The sequence below is a fragment of the Perognathus longimembris genome, chromosome 6 (genome assembly GCF_023159225.1).
Source record: "Perognathus longimembris pacificus isolate PPM17 chromosome 6, ASM2315922v1, whole genome shotgun sequence".
In the NCBI taxonomy this organism is placed as follows: Eukaryota; Metazoa; Chordata; class Mammalia; order Rodentia; family Heteromyidae; genus Perognathus; species Perognathus longimembris.
In genome coordinates, this window is record NC_063166.1 from 76292913 (window position 1) to 76316491 (window position 23579).

At 40.3% G+C, this 23579-nt stretch overlaps 1 protein-coding gene across 3 annotated transcripts in view; it reads left to right on the top strand.

Moving 5' to 3' along the window:
* Positions 1–23579, top strand: part of Stk4 (serine/threonine kinase 4) — an 80282-nt gene that overhangs the window by 18530 nt on the left and 38173 nt on the right. For all 3 annotated transcript variants that reach the window (XR_007211361.1, XR_007211362.1, XM_048349492.1), the window contains exons 4-10: positions 196–310; positions 2576–2740; positions 4663–4830; positions 6656–6793; positions 8112–8240; positions 9275–9461; positions 22383–22540. Coding sequence is in view for 1 of the 3 variants with exons in the window: in XM_048349492.1 (XP_048205449.1) it covers positions 196–310; positions 2576–2740; positions 4663–4830; positions 6656–6793; positions 8112–8240; positions 9275–9461; positions 22383–22540 (1060 nt within the window). In the remaining 2 variants the exon portion in view is untranslated. The remainder of the gene's footprint in view (positions 1–195; positions 311–2575; positions 2741–4662; positions 4831–6655; positions 6794–8111; positions 8241–9274; positions 9462–22382; positions 22541–23579) is intronic.

Genomic DNA, 23579 nt, shown 5'->3' on the forward strand with positions numbered 1-23579 from the left:
CAGGCACTCTTGCCACTAGGCTATATCCCCAGCCCTCTATTACTCTTTGGTTATCACATTTTATGTTTTTGTTAGGAGAGCACTTGTTGTAGTTTTAATTGGGAATAATTGATTTTTTGAGATGACTAAGAGCTGAATTAGTTAATAGAGATGTTTGAAGACCATTCCATTAATTTGTATTGTGTATCTCTCCAGCCCTCATGTGGTCAAATATTATGGCAGTTACTTTAAGAATACAGATTTGTGGATCGTTATGGAGTACTGTGGAGCTGGTTCTGTATCTGACATCATTCGATTACGAAATAAGACGGTAAGTTTACCTTCTAGAAGGTTGCTGCTGAGCCATCTTCTTTTCTGTGGACTTTTAGTCATTTGCTTGTTCTATCATCTCTGCAGAGATGACTGAAATGTCCCATTTTCTATGGTTCTTTGCATGTCCTTATTTACTTTTTATCTCCTAAATGTAGCCATTTCTTTTTCTTCTTTTTTAATGTAACAGTTTTAACACATTGACTGATATTAAAAAATCCAGTGATTTTTTTTTTTTTTTTGGCCAGTCCTGGGCCTTGGACTCAGGGCCTGAGCACTGTCCCTGGCTTCTTCCCGCTCAAGGCTAGCACTCTGCCACTTGAGCCACAGCACCACTTCTGGCCATTTTCCGTATATGTGGTGCTGGGGAATCGAACCCAGGGCCTCATGTATATGAAGCAGGCACTCTTGCCACTAGGCCATATCCCCAGCCCCGGGTGATTTTCTTTTTAAAGCTTGCTTTACTTCTTTATTATTGGGGGAAAGAATAAGTGTCAAATCTGACCTTAGCTTTTTGCCAAGGCTGGCACTCTACTGCTTGAACCATACCTCCACTTCCAGCTTTTTGTTGGGTGTTGGACTTTCCTGTCTGGATTAGCTCCAAGCTGTGATCCTTAGATCTTAGCCTCCTAGATAGTTAGAATTACAGGCATGAACCACCAGTGCACGGCTGAGCTAAGACTTTCAAAGGTACTTGCTAGTTGGAGAATATTGAGAAATTGCTATTGAGAGAATCTCAATAGCTTATTCTTAAGAATTACTCCCTAAGAATAAAGGCTACTCTTTCTCTAAATCCTACATTTTTCTTTTTTCTACAGCTCTTTTCCTTCTAAATGTGAGCTATTTGTCATCAGAGTAGCTGTTTATGATGGATTTTGTTTAAAACTTGGGATAGCTCTTCACAGAGTCAACATTTGGTCCGAGCTGGTTTCTGTGCCAGTCTCCAGCATTCTCAACTACATTTAGCCATCATCATTCAGCATCCAGTATGTGACAGCTAGCTTTCTTGGTGCTGAAGATACAAATAGGAACAAGAGGCATTTTTAATGGTACTCATATTTCTAATAGGGAAGACATCATACAAATAGGTACTCCAGTATTTCATAGTATGTCTGATATACTGCATTGAAAAACAGGTGCGATAAGGGAGTAGAGAATGACTTAGGAGTTGACTAAGAAAAGTCTCTGCTTGTCTGATGACATGACATTTGGGAAAAGTAAGTGATATAAGGTAGCAAATGGTACAGACATTAGATTGAAGGTGCTATAGTCAGAGATCAGCAAATAACAGGGTTGTGGTAAGGGCATATGTGCTTCTATTTGTCAAGTAGCAGCAAGGAAGCCAGTGTGGCTGGAATGGAACAAGAAGGTAGAACATGCTAGAAGTTGGAGAGACATCTGATGAGGAGTCAGATAGTGTCATGTGACTTAGAAAGCTATTGGCAGGTTTTGAACAGATTTGGCTTATGTTTTATTTTTCCAGTCCTGGGATTTGAACTTAGGGCCTAGGCACTGTCTCTGCTCAAGGTTAGCAGTCTACCACTTGAACCATAGCACCACTTCAGACTTTTTCTGTTTATGTAATACTGAGGAATGGAACCCAGGGCTTCATGCATGCTAGGCAGGCACTCTACCACTAAGCCACATTCCCAGCCTGGCTTATATTTTAAAATGAAACATTCACTATAGAGGGTAAAGGGCAGAGGCAATAAGGCCAGTTAAGAAGCTATTAGAATAGTGCAGGCAGGACATGATGGCAACTTGAATGTGATTACAAGAAGATAGAGATGAGTAAAGAATGAATAATGAAGTTACCTTTTACTGAGAGAACACTGTGAAGAGCAGAGTAGTTTGGATAGGGAGGAGGAGAGGATAGAGTGGACCAGTACTGGAGGTTGAAAGTAAAGTCTCATGCTTACCAGAAAAGTAGTGTTGTGATCGAGCTGCACCCTAAGCCCCAAAATAAAGAATTGGATTTTGACATATTTTGACATTTTCTTTTTGTGATGCTTGCTAAGTACTACTCAGGTAGAGATACTGTCAGCCTATACATGAATTTTGTGTTTCGGGGCAGATCTGGTCAAGAAATACCACAAGTAGTAGTTACCATGTCGAAGGCACTATAAGCAGTCAGATGCTGATCAGAGAATAGGATGTTTACAGTCAAGGAAAGGAGTTTGAATATGACTTTTTCCCTTTTTTCTACTATGTGCTGTAAACAGAATTTGACTTCTTGTTTTTTGTGGGGGTTTTTTGTTCTTTTTAGTTAACAGAAGATGAAATTTCTACAATATTACAATCAACTCTTAAGGGTCTGGAATACCTTCATTTTATGAGAAAAATACACCGAGATATCAAAGCAGGAAATATTTTGCTAAACACAGAAGGACATGCAAAACTTGCAGATTTTGGAGTTGCAGGCCAACTTACAGTAAGTAAAAACTTGCTGCTTTTTTTTTGAAACTTCCAAATCTACCTGGAGGAGGCAATTAAAAAAATTACTTTTTTAAAGTGTATTACTTAATTTAATTGTGTTAATAGAAAAGTTGTGGAATCTATGAATAGGTTACAGAAGAGCTAATAGGTTGTTTTTCAGGTCCTTTCTAAGGGTTCCAGTCACAAAGTTCAACATTAACTTTTTTTCCAGTCCTGGGACTCAAACTCAGGGTCTGGGTATTCTCTTTGACCCTTTTTTGCTCAAGGCTATCACTCTACCACTTAAACCACAGCTCCACTTGCAGCTTTTTTGGGGGGTAATTTAGTGGAGATAACAGCCCAGGTTGGCCTTAAACCATGATCCTCAGTTCTCAGCCTCCTGAGTAGCTGGGATTATAGGCATAAGCCACCAGTGTGGGGCATCTAAGTTTTTATACCATTTGCTTTTTGAGAGACATATTGTAATTTTACAAAACCAAGGGCAGGAAAATGTTCAGAAGGTCAGACAGCAATTTAAGATAATGGGAGACTGGGAGTTTCTCTTTTTCTCTCCCATTTGACAATGTCTTCCTATGCATCTCAGGCTGGCCTTGAACTCAAAATGCTCCTATCTCTGCTTCCCAAGCCTGGGATTACTGTCCTGGCTCCATCAAGCCTAACAAACTCTTGGGTTCACTTAAGCGATCCTCCTGCCTCAGCTTCTAGGGTAGTTGGGACTATAGATGCCTGGCTCCCTTTTGAGCATTTCTGTAATTTTGTGCATCTGTCTTCTGGCACTGGTGTGCTAGACACAGTTTTAGAAATGTATTTGTTGCTGAGCACCAGTGGCTCACACCTGGGATCCTAGCAATTCAAAAGGCTGAGATTTGAGGATCTTAGTTTGTAGTTTGAAATCAGCCCATGTAAGAAAGTCTGTGAGGTTCTTATCTCCAATAAAAGCCAGAAGTGGAGATGTAGCTCAGGTGGTACAGTGCTAGCCATGAGCAAAACAGCTCAGGGACAGTGGCCAAGCCTCAGTTCAAGTCCCAGGACTGGTTCTAAAATTAGAAATGTATTTGGATTAGAGGATATGAGCATTTAAAAATTTAATAAATATTGCCAGTACTAAAACAGTTGTACTAGTTTATATTACAGAGATCTTGTATTTTGGCTCCTGATTTTTTAGTGCTTTTATCAGTACTACTTACTGGTTACAAAAAATAACAATCTCGATTAGTCTTAATAACTAATTGAGTCCTATTAATTAATCTTTTTATGTTTCTTGGTATTTATATTTCTTCTGTATTGCCTTTAGGATTTTTTTTTTTTTTTGCCAGTCCTGGGGCTTGAACTCAGGGCCTGAGCACTGTCCCTGGCTTCTTTTTGCTCCATGCTAGCATTTTACCACTTGAGCCACAGCTGCACTTCTGGCTTTTTCTATATATGTGGTGCTGAGGAAAAGAACCCAGGGCTTCTGTATACAAGGCAAGCGCTCTACCACTAGGCCACATTCCCAGCCCAGTATTGTTTATATATATATATTTCTAGTGTACAATATTTTTTATTATAGAAAAGTCTCTTTTCTATAATAATATAAGGTCTCTTTTCTATAAATGTGCTGGTGGCTCATGCCTGTAATCTTAGCCACCCAGGAAGCTAGATCTAAGGATCATGGTTCAAAGCCAGCCCAGGCAGGAAAGTCCATGAGAATTTAATCTCCAATTAGCAACCAAAGTCCACGAGACTCTTATCTCCAATTAACAACCAAAAAACAGGAAGTGGAGCTGTGGCTCAAAGTGATGGTGGTAGCCTTGAGCAAAAGAGCTCAAGAACAGCACCTAGATCTGAGTTGAAGCCCCATGACTGACCACAAGTAAAAAGTCTCTTTTGTTCAATAGTTTTAATGACTAGATTTGGTCTCTCCCCTTTCCACTTTAGGATACAATGGCCAAGCGGAATACAGTGATAGGAACACCATTTTGGATGGCCCCTGAAGTGATTCAGGAAATCGGGTACAACTGTGTGGCAGACATCTGGTCTCTGGGAATAACTGCCATAGAGATGGCTGAAGGAAAGCCCCCGTATGCCGATATACATCCAATGAGGGTAAGGGTGTGGATAGTCATCAGCACTACAGAGTTAGTGCAGTGGTTTACTTGGTTACATTCCAAATAGTAAGTGAACTGATGGTTATGTAATTGATGTGTTCCCATAGATGAAGCTCTTCCATTATTAATTAATGTAGGTATAATTGTGAATTTTTTTTAATTTATAAATTTAAGCTGGCTGCTGATGGCTGACACCTGTAATCCTAGCTACTTAAGAGGCTGAGGTTGAGAATCACAGTTTTATGTCAGCCTGGGCACTACTGAAAAAAGCCAGAAATGGAGCTATGGTTCAAGTGGTAGAGTGCTAACCTTGAGCAAAAAAGCTCAGGGACACATACACACACACACGCACACATGCACACACACATATTCATACCTTTTTTCTCACAGTTCTACAGGCCAGTAAGTACAAGATCAAGAAACCAGCAGATCAGTGTCTAGTGAGGTCGTGTTCCTCTGTAGTCAGACTGTTGAGGCCCTCACATAGCAGATGAGTAGAGGAGAGAAATTCTTTTACAAGGGCTTCAGGAATCCCATCTACAAATGCTGGGCCCTGTGTTTTAATCATCTGAAGTTCCCACCTCTAATTACTGTCACATTGTGGGACATTGAGGTCATAACTGTGATCAGATCACCAGACCCCAGTGTCTACTGGTTTCACTAGTATATGTGATCAGTTGATCAGAGATCATATCTTAATAGTCTCCTGGCAGGACATAGGCTAGAGAAGTTCTTAGTTTTTTATGTGTACATACATATGCATATATATATATATTTAAAATAGTTTTTACATCCATGCTTTACCATAACATTAGCCAGTGATAAGTACTTATTGTCTTCTTTATAGCATCTTCCCATCTATTTCAGTGTGCTATGGACTCATAGGCAGCATCTCTACTGAACCTGTCTCACTGTTGACACCTTCAGGAGTTCTGAGACTGCTTACTGAAGAACCCTTTTTTATACCACTGTTGTAAGACCCTGGCCTTGCCTTCCTCTCTATACCTCCCGGAGAAATCTCTTTTCCCATTAAAGCTTTGAGTTGTTTTTAAAAACATTCATGTGCCCAAGACAAACTCTCCTCTTTTTTGCTGGGCAAAATGAGGAAGAGTAGAGGATTTACTGGTATATTTTTAGATTCATAAGATGCAATTTAAGTTGTTTAATGCAATGTTGTTTGGTGTGAGTGTGTATATGAGAGAGAGTGAGAGCGAGAGAGCGAGAGAGACACAGAGAGACAGAGAGAGAGAGAGAGAGAGAGAGAGAGAGCTGGTCCTGGGGCTTAAACTCAGAGCCTAAGTGCTGCCCCTAAGCTTTTTTACCTTAAGGCTAGTGCTCTACCACTCCTGGCATTTTTGGTGGTTAATTGTAGATAAGGAGTCTCATTTACTTTCTTGCTTGGGCTGGCTTTGAACCATGATCCTCAGATCTCAGCCTCCTGAGTAGCTAGAATGACAGTCATGAGCCATGGGTACCTAACTCTTAGGCTTCTTAGAGAAAAGTCATTTTAAAAACTTCAGATACAATTCTCATCATGTTTGTATTGGGGCATTTATTTTATTTTATTTTTTAAATTTTATTTATTTATTTTTTTGCCAGTCCTGGGCCTGGGACTCAGGGCCTGAGCACTGTCCCTGGCTTCTCTTTTTGCTCAAGGCTAGCACTCTGCCACTTGAGCCACAGCGCCACTTCTGGCCGTTTTCTGTATATGTGGTGCTGGGGAATTGAACCCAGGGCTTCATGTATAGGAGGCAAGCACTCTTGCCACTAGGTATTCCCAGCCCATTTTATTTTACCAAATCTGTTTTGTTTCTTTTGACCAGGCAATCTTCATGATTCCTACAAACCCTCCTCCCACATTCCGCAAGCCAGAACTGTGGTCAGATAACTTCATGGATTTTGTGAAGCAGTGTCTTGTAAAAAGCCCTGAGCAGAGAGCCACAGCCACTCAGCTCCTACAGGTATGAGTCACCCTGTGAGGCTGCTTCTCTTATTTCATGCACAGACTCACCAGAAGATGCTGTTAAGTCACCTGCTTGTAATAAATCTATTTGAGCAGGAAAGACATAGAAAATAATCTTAACTCATTGAACATAGCACTAATGTAAGAAAATATAGGGCCATGTGGGATTAGAGAAAGGGAATTTCGTGTGTGTGCTGAGTCTGTGTAATCAGGTAAACCCTTTGAGAGGTGGCTGTCATGTTCGTTTTATAGGTGAGAAAAACTGGTTAAGTTAATCCACTTAGAATTGTTCAGCTGATAGTAGGGTGGCCAGTGGCAGAACCTTGTTCTGATGGCCTGCTTTCTTTCTTTCTCTCCCTTCCTCCCTAACATATGTATCCTGTGCTAGTCTGGAACTTGTAATAGTGAAATTACAGGCTTGTACCATCATGCCTAGCAAAAACCTGAGTCTTTCTTGTTCCAAAAGTAGGAATGCCATCAGGTCTACCCAGTTTTGAGGAGGAAATATAACATCAGTGCTGGTGGTGTGCTGCTATTCAGAGTAGGAGGAGGCTACATTGGTTGGAGACACTGGAAGTGTTTTCTTGGAGGGAGGGTGTGTCTGTGTCTAGGCCTTGAAGGATGGATAGGATTTGGCAGATAGCTAGAGGCTTGGCTTCAAAGGTCATACTACCCAGGTTTGAAGTGTGGATCCCTATTTAGTTGCTTGTCTAAGATCACAGACTTATCAGCACTCAGCTAATGTAGACACTATTTTTGCACTAAAATCTACTTTACCTCAGTATGTGGTTGGGTCTATAATGCATTGACTTGAATAAATGAGGTGAGTATATATGCAGTGATCTCTAAACAATGCTTTTATTTCATTTAAGTCCCCCTCTCCTAAATTACCTCCCAAATAAATGGACTCTGCATATCTCTTAGAAAAAACCCAGTATTATTTATTATAGTGTAATAGGTAGTCTGAGTCATTTGAAAAATATATAAAATTTTCAGGACTGTTTCATGTTTTGCAGGATGGCTAGCTAGTGTCTCCATCCCTCATCACCTGCTGTGTGTGTTCTTGAAGCATTTAGAAAACTTCGTGTAGGGAGTTCTGAGAATTTTAGATTAGATGGAGAGAAATGATATAGGTATGCCAAGGAGTACAAAAAAAAAGAGCAAAGCCTGAATGTACAATCTCTCTGTTCAGAATGATATATAAAGAGAAAGCTTATAGTCATTGATCAATTCACATTTTATTAAGTACCTAGTATGTCTTCTGTACTCTGTTAAATTATAAATTGTCTCCAGCGTTTTCCTCTTTACTGTTTTAGCATCCCTTTGTAAAGAGTGCCAAAGGAGTGTCAATATTACGAGATTTAATTAATGAAGCCATGGATGTGAAACTGAAACGCCAGGAAGCCCAGCAGCGGGAAGTGGACCAGGACGATGAAGAAAATTCAGTGAGTGGCAGGCAGTGCTGTGGGGCTCAGGCATGAATGCTTGTTAGTTCCCAATAGCCGAGACTGTAAGATAAATAGATGATTCTGGATTAGCTTGCAACTGGAGATTCTTCTTGAAGGACTGTGCCCTGACCTATATCCAGGTTCATTGAAGCTTGGTAAACTTGTTGCCACAGTGCTTCCTAAAACACTTACATTTTACTCTTGCCACCATATCTTTTATTGAAGCTAACTTTTTGTTGTTGTTGTCTAACTCTCTACCTGTTGTTGAACTCTCTACCTGATGCTTCTGCCCGTTGGCTAGTACTCTACCAACTAAGCTATGCATGCCTCCAACTCCTGAATTCAACTTTATTCAAGACAGGTTTTCTAAGCCCTTTCCGGTGAATCTAGGACCTATACTCAGATGTATACACTTTACACTTATAGACTGACAATCTTGAGATTGTAAGGGTGCTTATATGAGCTGCTTAGATCTGTTTTGCCAAAGTCTAATAAGAAGTAAGGAGTTGGGCTGGGAATGTGGCTTAGTGGTAGAGTGCTTGCCTGGCATGCACAAAGCCTTGGGTTGGATTCCATATAATCAGGAAAAGCCGGAGGAGGTGCCATGGCTCCAGAGGTAGAGTACTAGCCTTGAGAAAAAAGAAGCAAGGGACAGTGCTCAGGCCCTGAGTTCAAGCCCCAGGACTGGCCAAAAAAGAAAAGAAAAGGAGAGGAGGGACTAGGATATAGTTCAGTGGCATAGTGCTTGCCTAGCAAGTACAATGTCCTGGGCTTAATCCCCAGCACCAGAAAAGAAAATAAAGAAGTGAGATGGGTGGTAAAAGAAGTTCGGTTTTAAGGTTACATATGTTTTCCCACATGGGTGAATTGTAATTTTCTTTGATGAAATAGTATTTTCAGTCCTATTAAGTAAGTTTAAAACCTGAAGACATATGAAATCCAGAAACATTGCACTGAGAAATAGTAATTCAGGAAACTTACAAGGTGTTTTGCTCAAAGTAGGTCCAGTTTGAAGTTTTGTCATTTTGCAGGAGGAAGATGAAGTGGATTCTGGCACGATGGTCCGAGCAGCAGGTGATGAGATAGGCACTGTCCGAGTAGCCAGCACCATGAGCGATGGAGCCAATACCATGATTGAGCACGGGGACACGTTGCCATCACAGCTGGGTACCATGGTGATCAACGCAGAGGATGAGGAAGAGGAAGGGACTATGAAAAGTAAGGCTCTCTGATGAAGTAGACTAACTCCTCAGACAAAGCATACACATTCCAGAAAAGATGGTTTCTTGTGGTTCATGCAGGCTTAGCCTTTCTGTTGCCTCAACCAAAGGAGGCTTTACATTGGAGGGCTGAGTGGGGAAAGGCTGGCATGTGGAGGAAGAGGCAAGAAGGCTTTTGAACCCAAACAGGTATTCTCTCATTGAATGTTGTCATCCATGGAGGCAAATATATAGATACCATTTTGAAATCCTAAATATTGTACATACCGAATTTTCAAGATAGTTTGGTATCTAGCCAAGGTTTACCAGCATTCAGTAGTCACAAGGATGGGTATCTAAGTTTAAAATTCTATAAAGTCCCTTCAGAAGTATCCATTCTGCTCTTTTCCTTTCTTACTGAGATGGGGATCTTATTCTGTCCCGTAAGGTCCCTGAACACCTGGGCTCAAGCGACCCTCCTGCCTCACCTCCCATGGAGCTGGGATTGCGGGCCCTATCACCATGCCTCCCTCTCTGCTTCTTTTCATATCTAGCTGGTCCTTTTTGCCTCTAGGCCTCATACCTTGTGTCTCAGCTTTCATCTTGAGGCAGCTATTGACTTTCCCTTTATTTTGAACATTACACACCAATTTTTCAGAGGAAAGGAATTGGGGAGTACAAAATGATAATAATCAAAGTTGGAAGGTACAATTTAGCTAAACATAGGTTTAATGCACCAAGTCTTTCATTATCTTTTTTGTTGTTAACCTTCCTCCCTCCCTCCCTCCCTCCCTTCCCTCCCTCTTTCTTCTCCTCCCTCCCTCCCTCCCTTCCTCCCTTCCCTCCCTCCCTCCCTCCCTCCCTCCCTCCCTCCCTCTCTCCCTCCCTCCCTCCCTCCCTCCCTCCCTCCCTCCCTCCCTCCCTCCCTCCCTCCCTCCCTCTCTTTAACATTGCTAGGCATCTAACCCCAGGACTTGTAGACCAGACAATTATTCTATCACTGAACAACATCTCTCCCTCCTGGCTTTTTTTTTTTTTTAAACAACAACAACAGTTTAATGTACCTTCCTCTTTTTTTTTTTTTGGCCAGTCCTGGGCCTTGGACTCAGGGCCTGAGCACTGTCCCTAGCTTCTTTTTGCTCAAGGCTAGCACTCTGCCACTTGAGCCACAGCGCCACTTCTGGCCATTTTCTGTATATGTGGTGCTGGGGAATTGAACCCAGGGCCTCATGTAGACGAGGCAAGCACTCTTGCCACTAGGCCATATCCCCAGCCCTGTACCTTCCTCTTAACCAGGGATCAGCCAACTGTGGTCCTTGGCCAATTCTGGCCTGGTGCCTGCTGTTGGTAATAGACTTTGATTGGAATGTAGGCATGGCCATTCACTTATGTGATGTTGTCTATGGCTTTTTTGTGTGCTAATAGGCAGAATTAAGTAGTTGTAAGAGGGAACATATAACCCACAAGGCCTAAAGTACTGGTTCTCAGGCTTGTGACAGAGAAAGAGGTTGCTGTTTTAGTTCCTTTGTGATTAGTTTATTCAGTAGATTTTTCTTCAGTGCCTACTGTTTCTGAAGTACTTTGCTAGATGCTAAGGACAGCATAGAATGAAGGAAGCAGTCTTTGCCCTGAATGAACTGATTGTCTAGTCTTGGAAAAGACCACTAATTACAGCTCAGCATATGAAGTGAGCTCTAACAGGGGAATAACCTCAGGGTGTTGTCAGAACAGAACTCAGACAGGCCTCACTGAAAAATGCCTAGAGGGAAAAGGCAACAAGATTGCCATCCTGCAGAGTGGGCAGAGGTGTCCCAGCACAGGGAGTGGAGTAAAGAAGGTGCTGGGCACAAGCTAGATGAGGCCAGGGAACCCAGGTTGGCTCTCTGTGTTTGGGATGGACAGCTAGCGGCAGGCTGCTCAGGCTTCTCCAGTCTTCATCTTCCCCATTAAGGACTGTATGTTTATTGTCAGCCTCTTGTTTTCAAATGGAAAATGTTTTCTCTTTTTCTCTGGGAGACCCAGGCTCATTAGCTGGCTTCTGATTTCAATTTTATAAATGGTGAAGAAGTGGTAGCAATGTTGGTAGATGCTTAAATTGGTAAAAATTTTTGGGAATGTTTCAAGAGTTTGAAAAGTTCAAACCTTTGGTTTAGTAAATTCTATTTCTAGGAATTTGGTTCAAGAAAATAATTGTATTTATATTGAATACACACATACACACACACACACACACACACACACACTCACACGATATATTTAAGAATATTCCCAAGCATAATACTTTTTTTTTTTTTGGCCAGTCCTGGAGTTTGAATTCAGGGCCTGAGCCCTGCCCCTGGCTTCTTTTTGCTCAAGGTTAGCACTTTCTACCACTTGAGCCACAGTGCCACTTCTGGCCTTTTCTGTGTATTTGGTGCTGAGGAATTGAACCCAGTGCTTGCCTCATGTATATGAATGCCTCATATATATGCCTTTAAGTTTAGCTTTGTATATGAATGCCTCATATACATGAGGCAAGCACTCTACCACTAGGCCATATTCCCAGCCCCTCAATCATAATATTTATAATTTAAAAAATGGATTAATTTAAATGTTTAGTGATGAATGATTGGTCAGATTAATTATGGCATATCCCAAGGATGAAGTACTTTACATGGGAAAACAAAGAATCCTGTTGTGAGGAATACTTAGTGAATTGAGGAAACAGCTGAGTGAAAATTATAGCATGATTATAGTTTTGTAAATATAAAAAGGAAATATATGTATAGAATAAGTACTGAAAAGAGAAAAAGAAGGAAAAAGGGCTGGAGGGAAAGAAAGCAAGTCTTTAAGTATTCCTGGCAGCTGATGCTGTCTTGAATAGAATATGATAGGCATGTACACTACCGCTAAGCCATATTCCCAGCCCTTACTGCTTTTTAAATGGAATTTTTGTGTGTTTTTGGATGACGTGTCCTTACATACTATACTGTTGGTTTTTTTGTTTCAAACTTATCTTTTAGTAGAGGTACATGAATATATTTTGAGAAATGGGATTTGCTGGGTCTCATGGTATGGGCACTTTGGCTTATACTTAGAATCTTCCACATTGCTCCCTTCCCCTCCAAATAATGTATACTTTCACTAGCAATAGGTATATTTTTTCCACTAGTTGATATTTCTAGGTCTTTTGCTGCTTTGTCAGATGTTTTTGTTTTTCATGAAATATTTAAAATGATAAATGGAGTACAGTAACAAATGTGCACCATCCATTGTATAGAAGAAGTGGTCACTGTTTGTCCCCTCAGCTATATATTCCTCTCATTTTTCCACAGATAATGATGTTTTGTTCCTTTCTATTTGAATTTATTTTGTCATTCTAGTTTCTTAAATTTAACACTTAGTCTTTTTTATTTGTTCAGCATTTTAATTTTTAAATGTTAAGGCATTACCTGAAAAGCATCACACAAATGTTTGTCTGTAGTGCTAATGTGTTTGGATTACTTTTGGCAGTCAGTTTTATTATAAATTAATCTACTGAGGTGACATTTCTGCACTTTCTCTGTAAGGGAAAAGCTTCAGAGAGGGTGTTCCTTCTTCATGGTCCCATGGCTAGTAGTGATAGAGTGGGGAACTGCAAGCTCTCCAGGTTGTTCCTTCTTCATGCTCCTATGTCTAGTAAGTGGTAGAGACTGAGCTGTTGTCATTCTACTGAATGTCTGATGTGTTTTGGTTGTCTGTGCTTCCAGGCACTGATTTTATAATAGAAAACTTCTGGAAGCTAGTAGTAAAACTTGTGCTGTCTTCTGATTAGATTCTAGGGATGTCTTTAGTTTGTGTATGTGTTTTTGAGACATTATTATTATACTAAGTAGGATGGAAGTTAACACTATTAATAGTAATTAGTGAGTAAACAATATATACCAGTCTTTGTGTTTAATCTTTTATAAACATTTCACATTATTTTAATCATCATAGCCAGGCTATGTGGCAAATATATATAATCACTGTTTTACAGCAGTTGAAACTGGGTTAGAGAGATTAAGTAGCTTGTTTCTGATTATATAACATGTAATAGAAAAGTCAAGATTTGAACCCAGATATGCTTGATTGCAGAGCGAATGTTCTTAACCATTAAATCATGCTGCTTCCACAGAGCTCATTTATGTTGATTGTCCAAACTAAGGCTCATGTTATGGTCTCAGCCTGTAGTGATTTGTCTCTCCTTGCTGGTTTCAATAATTAGCTCCTCTACATGCTCTTAGGAGTTCCAAAAGGAAAGCAGATGTCAAGGGGGACATGCCTCCGGTGGATGATGATATTGTTATATCTGAGAGCCATGTTTCAGATACACACACACACATACACACTTGCTTTACCAAGAACACTTGCAAGAATAAGAAGTAAACCATGCTCCACACTACTTCTGTCCCCGCTCCCTTGTGCTGGGAATTGAACCCAGGGCCTAAGCCATGTTAGCAAGCATTCATCTATGTTTTTCATTTTTTCCCTTTTGAATAAGATATCTAGGAAAACCTTGTTTGTCCCCAAGAACTGAGCAGCATGTTCCAAGTGATCCTGATAGGTTGTAGTTGGGAGTCATTGTTTTTTCTCTGGCCAGCAGAGGGAGCTCTGTGATAGGTTATGTGTTAAATTCTATCCCAAGTCACCAAGCCCTTTATTTATTTCTTTATTTATTCTTTATTTATTCCTTTATTTATTCTTTATTTATTTTTAAATGAATCTTAAGTAAGTATAGCAACACTAGATCAGTGCCATTATTTATTTAGTTGGGAGATTGGATGCCTCATATTTGGCAAAATTCAGGTAAGACTGATGTCAGCAAAACATCTCAACGTAGTAACTTTTCTTCCTCAGATTTCTTAGTGGACCTTAACCAGAATTGGTGTAGCATGCAACTCTGAATATTGTTTTGAAGCTTTCAATAGCTTAAACTGTCCTAACCAAGACATTTAACAAAAAGTAAAAATAATAATTGTTGGGTAGAGTTGATTTTGGAGAAAGTTACTTCATGTGTAAAAGTAAATAGTAATCATATTTTACAGCTTTTTTGGGAGCTGCTCTATTTGGGGGGGAGGGGGTGCTTGGCATTGTGCATGTTATCCTACCACTTAGCAATACCTTTAAGTTTAGCTTTGTTGATTTGATTTGATTTTGCCAGTACCAATGTTAGAGCTCAGGCCCTCACGCTTGCTTTTCAGTGCTTTTGTCCCACCAGAGGAAGTGGAAGGAGGAAGGATGACAGTCACAGTAGTCAAGTACCCATTTACCAACGTCTTGCCGTGCTGTGCTTCTCTCTCTGTGAGACTTAGTGACTATAATGCCATGATCTTTATAGCTCACCACATGTCCAAGAGAGACAGACAGATCAGCTGTTCTACCTTGGTCCTTCCCAGGCTTGTTGAGCTAATGGAAGCAGGAAGTAGAAGACTAATACAAAGTTCTTTTCCCAGACTTGAGCCTTTCCAGTTAGACTCTTGTGAACTGAAGGGAGTGAGTAGGTGATTTATCTTAAAAATTTGCATTTAGGGGGCTGGGATATAGCTTAGTGGTGAAGTGCTTGCCTAGCAAGTGTAACGTTATGGATTCAATCCCAAAAAAGAAAAGACCAAAAAAAAATACAGTTAAAAAAATATTGGGGCTAGGAGTGTGTGTGTCTTAGTGGTAGAGTGCTCGCCTAACATGCATGAAGCCCTGGGTTCCATTCCTCAGTACCACATAAACAAAAAGCCAGAAGTGGGGCTGTAGCTTAAGTGGCAGAGTGCTAGCCTTGAGCAAAAGAAGCTCAGGGGCAGTGCCCAGGCCTTGAGTTCAAGCCCTAGGAATGGCAAAAAGAAAAACAAATAACATTGCATTTAGTTCACAGAATTCTTCTTTGTCTCTCTCTCTCTTTTTTTTTTTTTTGCCAGTCCTGGGCCTTGGACTCAGGGCCTGAGCACTGTCCCTGGCTTGTTTTTTGCTCAAGGCTAGCACTCTGCCACTTGAGCCACAGCGCCACATCTGGCCATTTTCTGTATATGTGGTGCTGGGGAATCGAACCCAGGGCTTCATGTATACGAGGCAAGCACTCTTGCCACTAGGCTATATCCCCAGCCCCTCTTCTTCTTTGTCTCTCTAGAATGATAAACTCATTAATCTCTTTAAAATGGAATTTTAAGGTATAGTGGCATACTTAAAGCAACTCTGATAAATTACTGTCACAGTATTATGTGGTGAAAACATGTATTTAGAGTTTCAGAAAGTCCTTAGGGGCATGAAATTCACTGTTGTGAATTTCCTCCTTTAAAACCAAAGGTCAGGTTCTTACTGAAAAGATTTTATTTCAACACTGTCCATCAGATACACATGTCAGAACTGCGTAAGAGAAAGATTCTTGACTGGCGGCCTATTTTCTTTTCACTTACAGTTGTCTGAAGGGCGTTTTTGTTATAAACATTGCCTCTTTTGTGTGTTATCTTTTTCATTCTCTCTGGGATTATAACATTTGCAGTTTCAGTGGTTAGGACATAAAATATGTTAGCACTTTTTTTAAAAACCACTGTAACCTAATTGTCCAATTTCTGATTGCTTCAGAATTTTAAAAACTATCACCAGAGAGTATTAAGGGGCTGTGTATATTTGTCACTCCTATTTAGCATCATAAGACAGGTGCACACATATTTACTAGATTTTAAATTTAGGACATTTAGCTTTGCTGGAATCATATTTCTCTTTTGGAACTTAAGGCCTGGGAGCTGTCCCTGAGCTTTTTTTGCTCAAGGCTAGCACTCTACCACTTGAGCCACAGGGCCACTTCTGGCTTTTTCTGAGTAATATATTGACGTTAAGAGTCTCAAGGATTTTCCTGCCTGGGCTGACTTCAAACTGCGATCCTCAGATCTTAGCCCCTTGAGTGGCTAGGATTACAGGCGTGAGCCACCAACACCTGGCTAGAATCATATTTCTGAGTAAAAAATGAAAAACTTTCTTTTGGTAAGACTTTCAGAATCAGTCTTTGAATCTTTGGTTCTAGGCCTTATACACTGAGTCTTATTGGGAAAATTATTCCCTTTTTGGGCCTTCAGTTTCCTAGCCTGAAAAAAAATGGCATAGAAAAGTTCCTGTTTTGTAGCTGGCATGATATAATGTACATAAAATACTTAGTGTTTAAATGCTAAAACATGGTAGGTATTATAATAGATATTTATAAGTCTTATAATATATGAGCGACTTTTTTTTTTATTGCACCTGAACATTCCTGCAGCCAGGACTATTTATATCCATCCTCATTCCTTTTTTTCTTTACAGTTATGCTTTTTAGTCAGTACTCTTTGTTATTAACCATGTTAAGTGCCACCTTAAGTGTGTCTGAGCATCAGCAGGAAAATGGTTGAACTAAAGGAAGGTCACTTATTCATTTCAGTAATGTTTTACAAATACGCAGAGAAGAAAGTGGAAGAGAGAGAGAGAGAGAGAAAGAGAGAGAGAGTTAAATTCCTTGGCAATAAGAAGATAGATGTTTTTGAGAATCTGTTAAGTAGCTCAGCACAGCAGATGACAGATTCTAAGACAGGCCAGACTTTGGATCCCCATGAGCCTTCTTTTGTGAAGTTTCAACCTCTTATCTTAATACTGTGGAATTTATTACTGACTGGATTGTTTTCCATCCCTGAAAGATAATCTCCGTGGCTCCCTGTGTATTTTATCAGAAGCTCCCACTTGGGTGACATTTACAATGGAATAGCAGACATCTTGCTACTTTAGCTTTTCTCACAGTTTCACAAATAGTCAAGGTCATCCTGCCAGAGTAAAGACTAAATCCTAATAGTTTGTGCCATTTTCTTATTGTGTCCAGATGTTGGGCCTACATTTATCTTCGGAAGCCATTAACATTCTAAAAAAAATTCTTTTTTGGATGAGCCGAAAAGCATAGACACCTTGGTGCCTGAAAATTTGTTCAAAACACCCTGCCAGACCACGCATTAGCCATGGATGTACCACATCTCACCGTGACTTGGTGAAGGGTTCATGGTCTGTATTTTTGGGAATTTAAGGTACTGCAGTATAGTTACATTAGTAAGAGGAAAGCCAAGAAGAGCCACAAAGAAATATGTTTTCCCAGAACAGGGGCACAATAGTAATGAAAAACAAAAGTAATTCCAAAAGATATACTTTGGCTCTTTTGCCTAAGTGGTAGGTAAATCAGTCTTGATCATTAATGAAATCTGTTTCTCTGGTGCCCAAAGCTGTTGTAACCATCTTGTTTTTGTCAGAAAGAAATGGAGCTTCATGGATAGCTAGGATTATAGGTGTGAGCCACTGGCACCAGGTAGTATGTATGTATGTGTGTATATATGTAGTATTGAGGGGTGTACTTGGGACCTCACACTTGCTCAGCTTGCTAACTCAGCTGGTTTTCTACTACTTGAGCTATACCTGTAGCATTGCTTCTTGCTGATTATTTGGGGGATGAAGTTTCATTGACTTTTCTGCCTGGTTGGATTTGGACTGTGATCCTTTAGATCTCAGCCTCCTAAGTAGCTAGGATTACAGATGCAGCCACTGGCACCTGGCTTTGACCCAGCACAGCTTGTGTAATTTATATAAGTACATGAGTTGATACATGTAAAGCAACCAGGTGCTAAGGAACAAAACCAAAACCCCAAATCATATACCTAACAAATATTAGACTTAAAACCTAAGCCAAACAAAAACTCCTAGAAGCCCTAAAAAGTTTACATGATGGCATAGTATTCTAAACCAGAAGGAAACACCAAGGGATTACTGGAGTTTTTCCTTGCAATTTTTTTTTATGTATAAAGCAGAGAAGAAAATGTTGGCTTTTACCCATTTCCCTTCTTTGAACAGTTAATTACCATTCAGGTAGAAAAGAGCTGTCGTAGGAATTAAGGAAAGAATCGGTTACCCATTGTGGTTTTACTTAGTGACAAGTCTGAAAAATGGAAGCTTGAAATGGGAGGTCATAAAGTCCAACTCCTTTGTAGTTAGCCCTGCCCTGGCATCATTATGTTTTGGTTCACATAAATCCAAAATTAGGAGTGAACAGTAGAGAGAAGAGATCTTGCTGCTTGTTTGAACATTGAGTTAGTGACATGTAATTTACAACCATGGGCATCTCTTAAGAGTGTGTAGTTAGTGGTTTTTAGTATATTCACAGTTGTGCAACTGTCACCCCCATCCTCTTATTACCCCCCATCCAAGGGGGGCAGGATTTGAAATCACCCTTGGGCTTGCTAGGCAGGCACTCTTATCACTTTATCACTTGAGCCACACCCAGCCCTTTTTTGCTTGTTATTTAGTTATTTAGTCTTGTGATTTTGCCCAGTACTAGCCTTAGACTGCAGTCCTTTTATCTATGGCCTCACATAGGGAGACCATATGGGACATAGGCACATGCTATTTCACCAAATAAGGTTGAGATGATGGTCTTGATAACTTTGTTTTCCTGGATTGACTTTGAAGTGTGATTCTCCTGACCTCTCCATGAATTACAGGCATGAGCCACCAGCACCCAGCTGGATTGTTGCTTTAAAAAATGTAATTTTATTGTGATTACTAAAAGATTGTACAGAGGGATTACCAGTTCATTAAGTCAGGTAATGAGGTGAAGATATTTCCTTTTTTTTGACAGTGTTACCCCTTCCTTCACTCTCTCTTTCCCCCTCATGTCCCTCCCCGTAAATTATATAGGTCATTTTCCACATTGGATTGTTGCTTGTATGTAGCATTTTTCAACAAAAAAATTAGCAGAAGATATTAAGTGTTTATCATTTAACTCCTTTGCCTGTAGGGCTAGACAGGTTGCCCTTTTAGCTTGATAGATGTGGCTCGCAGAGAAAAATAGGCCAGTTACAGTATAGGAGTTCATGCATTTCCTGCATCAGATAAAAGAATCAGTAAGATGTGGCTGTTTTTAAGGCTTTTCTCAGTCTAGTCTCCCCATGGCTTCAGGTTTCTTCTATTATTATTTCACTGAATGTCTTCCTTGCCTGGGATACATCTGAAAAAAGTTCAAGTTGAAACAGAAAGCTGGTCAGCCAACCAGCTGAAGCCCTGGGGACAGTGTAGCCTTTAATCAGTTTGGAGTGATTGTCTTAAGCCTTTCAGCACAGTCAGGCTGCTGTCCAGCTCTTGATCATCTAACTAAAGGATGCCGAAAGAAAAGTTCAAAGATAAAGTTCCTGGGAAATTCCATTCCCTCATTCTTTCTGCACTCAACTTAATGGCACCACTAACATGTCAAGAATCTTCATTTTGGTTTCAGAGCATTTATAATATAAGGGTTAGCTCACCAGACTTAAAACCTGGTCGCTTGTATTCGATCCTATCCTTGTTGGTTACTAGCTATGAAATAAATCTTAGGCAAAATTCTCACCTATAAAGTGGGGAAAATAACATGTACTTCAAAAGTAGTAGTGCTTTGGCTCTTGGTAGTGCATGTCAGTGCAGGTCCTTTCCCCCTCATTCTGTGGTTCAAGGGTTTTGATGAGACATATGTGAAAGCACCTAGTAGAAAGCCTGAACGTCAAAGGCATTTAGTGAGTGTCTATTGAATTTGAATTGAATTCCTCAAGGATAGATCTCTTTTTGTGGATAATGTAGGGTGTGTGTGTGAATGGGGGGCTGGAGTAAAGACACACTATATCCAGCTTACATCTACTAGCCAATAAAACACTTCAAAATTTGATGGCTTAAAATAGCAACCATTTTACTTCATGATTCTGTAGATTGACTGCTAAGTTGCACTCATCTAGACATTTCTTTTGGTCTGGTCGGGTTAGCTTAGCTGTATGGTCAGCTGGTAGAATAGCAGCTAGGACTGACTTGATGAAGGCCTCCACTAAGGACTAGCCTCCTCCATGTGGTATTTTGTATTTTACATCTAGCAAACTGACTGCTTTATTTGCATGGTAGTAGAATACACAGAACTTAAAAACTCTCATCTGTAGTCAGGAACAGAATCTAAACCATTGATTCCAAGGATATAGATTTTTATTTGTGGTACTGGAGATTAAAACCAGGGGCACGTGCATGCTAGGCAAGCACTCTACCACCTGAGTGGTGCCCCAGGCTCAGGACAGGATGTTTTTCTTCTAATATTTTTTGTTTTGTTTTGTTTTTGACAGTTCTGGGGCTTGGACTCAGGGCCTGAGCACGGCCCTGGCTTCTTTTTGCTCAAAGCTAGCACTCTACCACTTGAGCCACAGCGCCACTTCTGGCCTTCTCTATATATGTGGTGCTGAGGAATTGAACCCAGGGCTTCATGTATAGGAGGCAAGCACTCTTGCCACTAGGCCATATTCCCAGCCTTTTTCTTCTCATATTACTACACACATACACATGCGCACGCGCAACAAAATTGCAGGGATTTTTCTAAGGTGCTCTTTCTAAAATCAACTTTAGGTCTTTGGTAATCTGATATATGTAACCTTTTAACCAGTCATTTCTAAGAAATGTGTGAATTTCACTCTTGGCTTATGTTTGAATAGGTGATTAGATTAAAAGAAAACTTTTCTATTTCCAAAATTTATTATAGTTTTTAAAACTTTGAAATCTGGGCTGGGGATATGGCCTAGTGGCAAGAGAGCTTGCCTCTTATACACGAGGCCCTGGGTTCGATTCCCCAGCACCACATATACAGAAAATGGCCAGAAGTGGCGCTGTGGCTCAAGTGGCATAGTGCTAGCCTTGAGCAAAAGGAAGTCAGGGACAGTGCTCAGGCCCTGAGTCCAAGGCCCAGGACTGCCCCCCCCAAAAATAAATAAATAAAACTTTGAAATCTAATAGATATCAGATATTAACATCAAGATGAAGGCAGAAATAATTCATATGGAATTTTTGATTCTTATCTATTTGAAAGAGATTTAAAAAACAAAACAAAACACCAAAAAACAGTTAATGTAGCCGGGGCGCCAGTGGCTCACACCTGTAAGTAACCCTAGCTACTCAGGAGGCTGAGATCTGAAGATCATGTTTTGAAGCCAGCCCAGTCAGGAAAATCTGTGAGACTCTTATCTCCAATTAACCACCAGAAAACCGGAGTGGAGCTGCGGCTCAAAGTTGGAGAGCTCAAGCTTTGAACACAAAGGCTTAAGGATAGCGTCCTGACCCCCCCCCCCCAAAAAAAAAAATCCCAGAAAACAAACAAAAAACAGTTAATGTTTTAGCTCACAAAGTACCATCTCTTGGTTTGACCCCTAGCACCAGAAAAAACAATTACATAGCATTTCACAGAGTAGATGGATTGTGATTTCTTAATTTTTTTTTTTTTGGTACATATGTTTCTTGTTCTTTTAATTCAATCTTGAATTTATCCAGAAAGGTCACCTCACTGTATTATCCTCCTAACTACCTATGGAAGAAAGAAGTGTATATGGCTGACATTTGCTTTTCAGTTGTTTTTAGTCTAAATAACACAGAGGTTATTTGTTACAGAAAATCAAAAATTGTTATTCACAGCTTGTTTAGTTGTTGGAGCATGCAAATCTTTCTGTATAGAAGGATGGATTCCACATATCTTTCAGGGGAACTTTGGTGTTTTTTTTTTGTTTTTTTTTTTTGCCAGTCCTGGGGCGTGGACTCAGGGCTTGAGCACTGTCACTGGCTTCCTTTTTGCTCAAGTGCCTCTTCTGGCCGTTTTCTAGATATGTGGTGCTGGAGAATCGAACCCAGGGCTTCATGTATACGAGGCAAGCTCTCTTGCCACTAGGCCATATTCCCAGCCCTCAGGGGAACTTTGGATTCTATTCAAGTCTATGAGAAATATTTTGAGTGAGCATTTGCACATTTGTGCATTTTTTTCTTCTGTTTCCCTGGATTTCTGAAGGAAATCAGAAAAGCCTACTGTTAAAGAGATGATAGCCTCCCTGGAGATCTGTTTACTGAACTTACCTAAAATACAGGTGTTTCTTTTTACCTTTTCTCTTTCTTGTTTTTTCAGGAAGGGATGAGACCATGCAGCCTGCGAAACCATCTTTCCTTGAATACTTTGAGCAAAAGGAAAAGGAAAATCAGATCAACAGCTTTGGCAAGAGTATACCTGGCCAGCTGAAAAATTCTTCAGAGTGGAAAATACCACAGGATGGAGACTATGAGTTTGTGAGTAATGTCAGAATTAAATGGTTATATCTTCTAAATTTATTTGAAATATCACCCATCCAGTTGTGTCATTTCATGACAGAGCCCTGAGCAAGTAAGCATGGTGTTTTTTAGGTTGTTTTTATTTTATTTTTTTTTTTAGTGTAATCTTTCTGTAAGTACCTCCAGTAGCAGCTCCTGAGCCATGCAAGGACTTCATGAGTTTGAAACAATGATAGATAGATAGAGTGTGGGTACATGTGTGCTTGTGTATGTGCGTGTGTGTGTGTGTGTGTGTGTGCGTGTGCGTGTGCACCATAATCCTGGGGCTTGAACTCAGGACTAGGCACTGTCTTTTAACCTTTTTGCTCAAGGCTAGCACTCTTAACACTTGAGCCACAACTCTACTTCTGGCCTTTTGGTAGTCAGTTGAAGGTAAGAGTCTTACAGACTTTCCTGCCTGGGCTGGCTTCCAAACAAGATAGTCAGAGCTCAGCCTTCTGAGTAGCCAGGATTATTGGCGTGACAGAGGCACAGGCCAGCACAGGCCTGGCCAGAGGCAATGATATTTTTACTGGCATTTGTTGTTCTAGGGATCTCTGATGAGTGGTATCAGTTTTGCTTTAAAATCCTTTATCTGCCCTTTCTCTTTTTGTTCAGTTTAAAATAGTTTAATGGTAAGAGAAATATGTGGTTATCAAACAAAGCTGCAACTGCCATTAACAGTTTATTGAGAATTGTGACTTTATGTTTAGGAATTAGATCAAAGGGAGGCTGACCTTGCTTTGTGTTGTCTTCAGTGTTTTTCTAATCATTTTGCTAATCTTAGCCCTGAGGATTATCCTGAGTCTTTTCAGAGGATGAGTTTTAACTTATTCCAAAATGCCTTGTGTGTTTTTCTTTCTATGCTGTGGAACCTTCTCCTTCCACCACAGACACTTAGTAATGTGCATAGGGCTTTAACAAGTTAGAGACAACAGAGAGATGGTGGAAAAGTAAGCTAGAGGACTCCATATTGCTTTTGTGAATATTTCTTAAAAAGTATTTCCTTTTAGAATTT